Below are 7,320 nucleotides of genomic sequence, written 5' to 3'. Positions count from 1 at the left end.
ACAAAAGGAAAAGCACAACAGCAAAAAAAAGCGCCGCCGCTTCAAACTCTTCGCGCCCAGTCGCGGCTTCCGCGCTGTCCGGCGCCGCGTCCGCGCCTCCGCACCAAAAGAGAAAGGGAAAACGCGTGTGACTGCTTGCTGTTCTCTTTTGCGGCCGTCGGTGGGGCGGCGTTTATTCGTATCAACCGACGCGGGTCGAAAATCGATTCGTAACAACCGTTCTCTAACACGTTGCAAAGTAATGGGGCTCGGCCGGGACCTCAGAAAAATTCGTATCATCCGGAAATTCGTTTTAGCCGTGATCGTATCATAGAGATTCCACAGTATTGGTTATAGCAGTGTAATTTTCTTAGCACTTGAGTATTGTTGTAAGTGGGTTCATCTGTAGTTATAACAACATCCAAGGAGTTCAAGTTCAATGCTATACCGTGCTATCGTTGTCAGTGGTTCGCCCTGCAGGTGAATGTGACAGTTTTTCTTTAAATTAAATTTTTTGCCCTCTATGCGTTGTGGCAAATGCTCACGGGGGAAAAAGAAAAACCCCTCTTGGCCTTGTGCATGGGTGTTGCCCATGCGTGAAGTCACGAAATGTCATTGGTGGCTTCTCAGGCATTTCCAGCACCTTACTGCTCGTATCACTGCCACGTTGTGCAAGTGCTATGTGTTTAGGGTTTCTTAGTCACAAGCTTGAGGCAAAAGAATGTTCTGCGGTGAAATAAAGTTTGCTTTCGTGATGCATTTCAGCTTGAGAACAAGATGTTTCACACGCCTAGTGGCAAGCAACTGTGGTGCATGGCCTTTGGGACTAAGTTGCTTTGTGCAGACAGCCTGAGTAAAAGTCACACTACTATCTCAGAAGCTGTTGGACTTGCAGGGAGTGCATTACAAAGCTGAAAAAGCCCTTGGCAAAAATTAAATGCCTGTGCATTGGCTCTGACAGGCCAAGTGGCAGCTTGCTGCCACTCTTACATATCCTCTTGTCATTGTGCTTCTGCGTGCATACCTGCCAAGTACACCGAACTTTCATTTATTTTTCGATGCTGTCAGCCCTTGACAGTCATTACACGAGTGGGTTTATCATACATAAACAGAGAAGTGCATTAATGCATTTGGACTAAGCACAGAAAAGAAAACAAGAAAATGAAGCAGCACTGATGATGTAAAACACATATTTTAAAAATATAATTACAGCGCACATTACTGACTTACTATATCACTATATTAGTAGAGAACTTCAGCTTATAGTACATCAGGGTACACAAGGCAGTGTATTGCTTCTAAGAATGCATTAACCAATTCTATTTTGACAACTGAATCAGGCAAAGAATTCCACTGCTGAATTGCCATGGGAAACTACCTGAAGCAGTCACAAATGTTGCGTTATTATTCAATAAAACTAAATTCTGCTTGTGAAAACATTTCCACTCCTGGTTTCCAAACCTTCCATTGGAAGGATTCCGATGGTGAGAAGATGCAAAAGGGTACTTGCTTCGGGCGAGTTTCTATGCACAAGTTTCCAAAGCAGGTGAAGCTGACAACAGCAAAGTTGCTGAAGAAATCGCCGTGGTCTAAAAACGATGTGTTGCTTATCAGTATCTTATGTTCCAAGTTTGCTGCTGATTCTGCGCTGCATCTAAAGGTAAATCATTGTTGGTAGAGTGTGTGTGTATTCCTAAAACAAAATGTGTGTTTGAAGGGTCTCTGTTATGCGAGGCTTAACTGTGTCTGGCCTTTTGGCCTGCTTGAGGGAAGCCCTTTTCACGACAAGCACACCGATGATCAGGTGGCAATTCTAACGCAGCTTATCCTGTGGTGAGGACGTCTGCAGCCTGAGCTGGAACCCCCGTCAGAAAGAACTTGTTTACTGCAATGCCCAGGTGAGCCCCTTACTGCTTCAAGCAGTGACACGCTTTGCACTATCATGCAACCATACACAGCTGCTCTCAGACATAACCCGCATGATGAGGAAACGTCTACAGCAGCTTAACTTTAACAAACACTGGCTGTAAGGAGCAAACATCCAGTGCTTTGGAAGGAAGATGCATTTATGCTACTAAATTTAAGGTACTACAACCGGAAGTGAATAATGTTTTGATACAGCAAAAGCAGAGGGGACAGACTCTGTCCTTTCTGTTTTTGTTGGTCGGTTGATCAGGACATTAAGCCATGTTCTACCAACAAGCCCAATGCTGCATTCTTCTGAACCAGAAGTTAGTTTTTTTGGCACTGACAATCTTTGGCTTTCCTCACCCATATTCCTGGCATTCTTGGCACATCTCTTGAATACTGAGCAAGCGCCTTCCTTAGAGATAATATCGCAAATACAGTCGGCTTCCGTTAATTTGACCCTGATGGGGCTGACAAAATTGATTGAAAGATCCGGTGGGTCGAATTAAACAAGATAGAGAAAAAAAGTTGTCGCAGTTTCACCTGAAAGGTGAAGCATCAATTGCGATAGCAAATTTGTAGAGAGATATACGGAGTAATGATATTAGCTTTATCAGCTGTATAAACTTGGACATGCAGCAGCACCGGCAACGCGCCGAACTGTTGCCGACGCCGTCGGCATTTTGCCCGCGTTCGCTCAAAATGCGTGCGGCGTTGGTGACTGTTGCCGGAGCCTCTGATATAAATAGGCACTTGGTGCCGCAGCTAAACGTCGCCTCCCTTCCCTCCCCCTTCCCCCCCTCCCCCTTCCCCCCCTCCCCCACGGCCTCTCGCGCATCGGAAGAAGGCGCGTTTGCTCTACATATATGGTGATTGTAAAGGAGGAAAGAGACGCCTACTTCTGCAGCCCTTAAGGAAGCACGGCACAGAACGCGCGTTTGTTCTCCGCCGTGCGTTCACTCCCCGTGAAAGAGCGCGTCCCTCGCGCCCTTTCACTCGCACATACAGCGTTCGGCGGCGCGCGGCCACGATTTCATCTCCATTGACGTCATACGGAACCTCACGGCGACGGCGACGGCGACGCCGATGGCAGAAATCTGCTTTTGAGTGTCCATATAATTGCTATCGCAATAAAAAGCCACAACACTGCTGATTCATTTGGCAGTATTTGCGCAATCCTAACACGCCCCCAAATCAAGCTCGCACCTGCTTTATATGTGTCCACAGTAGAAGGCTAATGTAGAACTGACACCAATGCTCCTAAACAATGCATAAATCTAACACGCACCCAATTTTTTAGCAAGAAAAATGGGCAAGGGTTTAGTGGCGGCCAGTGTCCTAAAGTGAGCTTCGCCGCACAGATTATTAATGTTGGCTTCGCCGCAATATAACCATGTTGAGCGGTAAAGCATACGAATTCCGCAAACACGGTTTTGGTTTTGTAACTGATTGCGTTGTGCAGGCAATTTTGGGCTCTGTTTTCTTGGGGGAAAAAGCTGTGCATTAGAATGGGGTAAATACCATAATCACACATTCTGAGCTACCATTAATGCTTACAAATCTTTCTAGAGCAGGCCAATAATGGGTGTTTTCGACGGGAAATTTGACTTGTGTTAATGTATTCACTGTCCCCTAAGCCCCGCCAAGACAATGGTGCTCTTTTGCCATACCTGGCCCTTGCGCCACTAAACAACACACATTCATTCATTCCTCCGAGACATGCCACCACTAAAGGGTTGCTATTAGGGTCACTATAGGGGGCCGCGTTCGTGCATGTTGGCTGGTCAAATTTGATTTATCCAGCAAAGGCCAATTTTAGGATGGAAGCGATGAAAGTTCAGGCCCATAAAGATGCATATGCGTCGGTCAGTATCTTCGGTCGGGATCAAATTAACCTAAAACTTGAATTAGCCGAGTCGAATTAACGGAATTATACTGTACAAGTGTTCCCATAATGGCTGAATGAGTGCACTGCCACATTATTCTTTGCTAACGTTAGTGTCCTGTGCTTGCCTTGCAGGGCCAGTTAGGCCTCGTCGAGGGCATCGAGAGTGGCAGTAGCAAAGAGCAAGTGCCACCTCCGGTAACCAAGGTGAGCTGGCAATGTGTGTAGGGGCTGTATTTTTTTTTTTTCTGTTCAGTGTACAGGAACCCTCCCCTGGCATAGGAATCTCATTGAAAATTATTCAAAAAACTGCACAAGTACGCTTGGGTAACAATGCAAATGCAGGACACAGCACAAGGTAACACATGACAAGGGCGATGTTTGTCCTCAGTGTGAATTTTTCTTCTTGTTCTGTGTTGGTGTTCATACCCAGGCACCATGGCGAGTCACCAACTAGCCCTATCTGTCATGCTTCTAACTGCCGAAGAGTTTCGCTGGTGCGTTGTTTAACACTATGTTGGTACTGATCAGCCTTGGGGCCAGCATTATGGTTGCAGCAAGTAGGTGCAGTGTGTGTGTATGTGACATTTAGTGCCACTTTGGAGGAGAGCTGTTTCAATTCTGTATCGTAGTTCAAGTGTGCTGGAGTGTTTTCAGTACGAGAAACGTCAGCATGAAAGACATTATGGTGAAATGCAGAGTAACTACTTCTATACAATAGATTGTCAAAGCATACAACTGTAAACTTGTACACTTGTGGCACACTGCTGCATGCATTTTACTCTGCCTGTGGCTCTTATTGGTAAAATGTTGCTAGAACAATGTTGAGTGAACTTTCAATTCTTATTGGGAAAACTCTGCCTTGAGTCCGTGAGGGCATGCTGTCATGTGAGCACAGCTGAGAGTGCTTGTCTCTTCCCAGGCAATGCCAGAAGAAAGAGTGGACGGCGAGGATGACGGCATAGGTGAGTGCCACATATACCTGAAAGCCTAGCTGTGCTGTTAGTGATGAGCATGCTTACATATTGTTTTCTTTCTCTTGCTAGTCTAACTGTGGCAGGGCAGGCATAACAACATGGCTGTTGTGCTATGCTTTGAAGTTTTTCACCTTATAAAACATTTCGCGAAAGACACTAAAGCAGAGGTTGACTTTGACAGGATCATAAAAAAAAAAAAAAAAAAAAAAAAAAAAACACACACACATGTTACCAGACAGGACTAAACAAGGAGCACACTGACATTGCTGCTCCATGTTCTGCCTTGTCTGGTAGTGTTTGTTTTTTAATGTAGTCGTGAATCAACTAGACCGTCAGTCAATCCTTTCTGAAAAGCTCAGTGCTTTTGTTACCAGACCTGGGCCAGATCAAGGCAACCTATGAGCCACTCATCTTTGGAGACTCGGATGCTGAAGAAGAAGACACAGCTGTTGTGCCAAGTGCAGGGCACACAGCACCCGTGCAGCCAGAGTACCGCCCCCGTCTGGTGCAGGACGCCTTCCAGCCTGGCTCCACACCCGTCCACCTCCAGCACCGCTTCATGGTAAGGGTTGGCTCGGCGGTTCTCAGCCCTGGTGGAAAAAAAGAAAACTAGGAGGGAGGGTCATGTGACAGTCTTGAAGCCTAGTCATAAAAAATAAAGAAGAGTAATTACGGAACGTGCACCCATGCACATGATGGCAAACTGTTTTCAGTGTCACTCCGTGCAGCTGACCTGGGTTCATCGTCCGCTTCTCTGCTGTACCGCTCGTGCGGCCATTCTACATTTTCAACGTGCACACAAAGTGTCTGCCCATAGAGAAGCATGGGCCTTAGCCAGGAGCTTTGGTTGGGATTGAATTAACTGAAAAATTGAAATAAACTGTTCAATTAACGGAAGTCTACTGTACAGACCTTATCCCAAAATTTTGGAACTCTACTTCTCTACTTGGCTTATTTAGCGTACTGTATATGGCAGACCTTATGCAACAAATAGAGAAAAGGGCATGACCATTCAAGCTGATCATTCTTGCTAACCCTGCCTACTCTAGCTCCTGGGACATTACACCTGGCTTGGTCAGCTTAGCAAGTGCAATCACAGCCGATATTGAGCTGTGTTTCAATGTTGTTTTGCAGTTTCTACCACATGCTGCACTGAAAAGTGCTGTTTCTAAGTGACGGTGTTGTGTGTATGGCAACGCTAACACCTCATTCAGATGACCACTCTTAGCTATCACCTTTAGCCAAGGAGCTACCATATCCTTGACTCTATCGATTACCATTGATTACTGTTTGCAGGATTTAGCATAAGAATATGAGAGAGCTCCACAGAAAAGGCCAGGTCAGTTTGTCAATTATGCGCTTATAATGGGATTGTGTGGGTGCCAGGTGTGGAATTCCGTGGGCATGGTCCGAGCGCACAACACGGCCGAGGAGAGCAGCATTGACGTGGAGTTCCACGACACCTCAGTGCACCACGCGCTACACCGTGGCAACACCCAGGGCCATACCATGGCAGCACTGAGTGAGAAGGCCCTTGTGTTGGCTGGGCCCCAGCAGCTGGAGTGCTTGCATCTTGGTTCCTGGGATGCCAACAAGGAGTGGGCCGTTGACACGCTCTCCGACGGCATCCAGGTGAGTCCCTTGGTGGTGTGCGCCGGGAAGTAGATGTTTTCTGCAAAGTTAGACGGTGCAGCGCTTGTGTCCCTTATTACGTTGCGTGCTCACAAAACAACTGGCCCCATCATGTTTTCTGTGAGAAAGTTGTAAGTGAGCACTCGTCCACTTGTCTCTCTTGTTTTCGTACAGTAAATACTTGTTGATACATGTTAATGGTTAAAACGTAGCTGCGACGAATCCCCGACCCCGTCTCCACAGAACTTATCTGTTGGCTGACTGCGCTGTAGTGGGTCATTGTATGCCATTGGTTAGTGCATAATGCAATCAGTTTTTGTTGCGTAAAGGTTAACTGCGCTGCCTCGACTGGCAGCGTGGCCGACTTTACGCTGTGCCACAAAAGACCTTCTGCCTTTTCGGAATGTGCAGAGATCGGTCTAACAATGACTCCGGCTTCGGTGCGTATGTAGTGATAAGCATGAGAAATGCACATGAGAAATGCACCAGACGTGGCGGCAACAGATGCACCAGTGTGACTTATTGCTGCCCACTGTATCTTTAAGTATCTGCCCGGCAGTGCATGGCATAGTGTGTACCAACTTAAGCGTGCAGCACTATTCTAATAAGCGATAACACAAATGCGCCATAGTTTTGTACCTCCTCTTTGAGTGGGACTGCTTCAAAGTGCGCATCACTTGCACAAACGAAAGCAGCCCATTGTTGCCACGTTGACTCAACGAGAAAAATTGGAGGATGCTTGAGCTTCGCCTTTAAGAGTGGAACCCGAAAGCGTTATCGGGCTCCGTTGGCATCGCATTTTTGTTTCAATGGGCTTCACCGCTACACAGAACATAAAAAAGCCAGCTTACAAAGGCCAAGCTTAGACCGACCCCCTTAAAGCTGGCTTCACTTTTAAACAGAAATGCATTGCTGGGAAGATGTTTTTCCAGGGGCCAA

The 7,320-nt window shown here is 46.6% G+C and overlaps 1 protein-coding gene across 1 annotated transcript; it reads left to right on the top strand.

The window, feature by feature from the left end:
- Positions 1 to 1,123: 1,123 nt before the first annotated feature.
- LOC119435035 (WD repeat and HMG-box DNA-binding protein 1) lies at positions 1,124 to 6,381 on the top strand (the record flags this gene model as incomplete). The annotated part of the gene is made up of 5 exons (XM_037702005.2): positions 1,124 to 1,877; positions 3,908 to 3,979; positions 4,695 to 4,737; positions 5,124 to 5,311; positions 6,136 to 6,381. Coding segments are annotated over exons 3-5 (474 nt in total), but the record flags the coding sequence as incomplete, so codon positions are not given.
- Positions 6,382 to 7,320: the final 939 nt, after the last annotated feature.

The sequence above is a fragment of the Dermacentor silvarum genome, unplaced genomic scaffold (genome assembly GCF_013339745.2).
Source record: "Dermacentor silvarum isolate Dsil-2018 unplaced genomic scaffold, BIME_Dsil_1.4 Seq3957, whole genome shotgun sequence".
Taxonomy (NCBI): domain Eukaryota; kingdom Metazoa; phylum Arthropoda; class Arachnida; order Ixodida; family Ixodidae; genus Dermacentor; species Dermacentor silvarum.
Note: the sequence above shows the minus strand (reverse complement) of the source record. Positions and strands in the feature narration are given on the sequence as shown.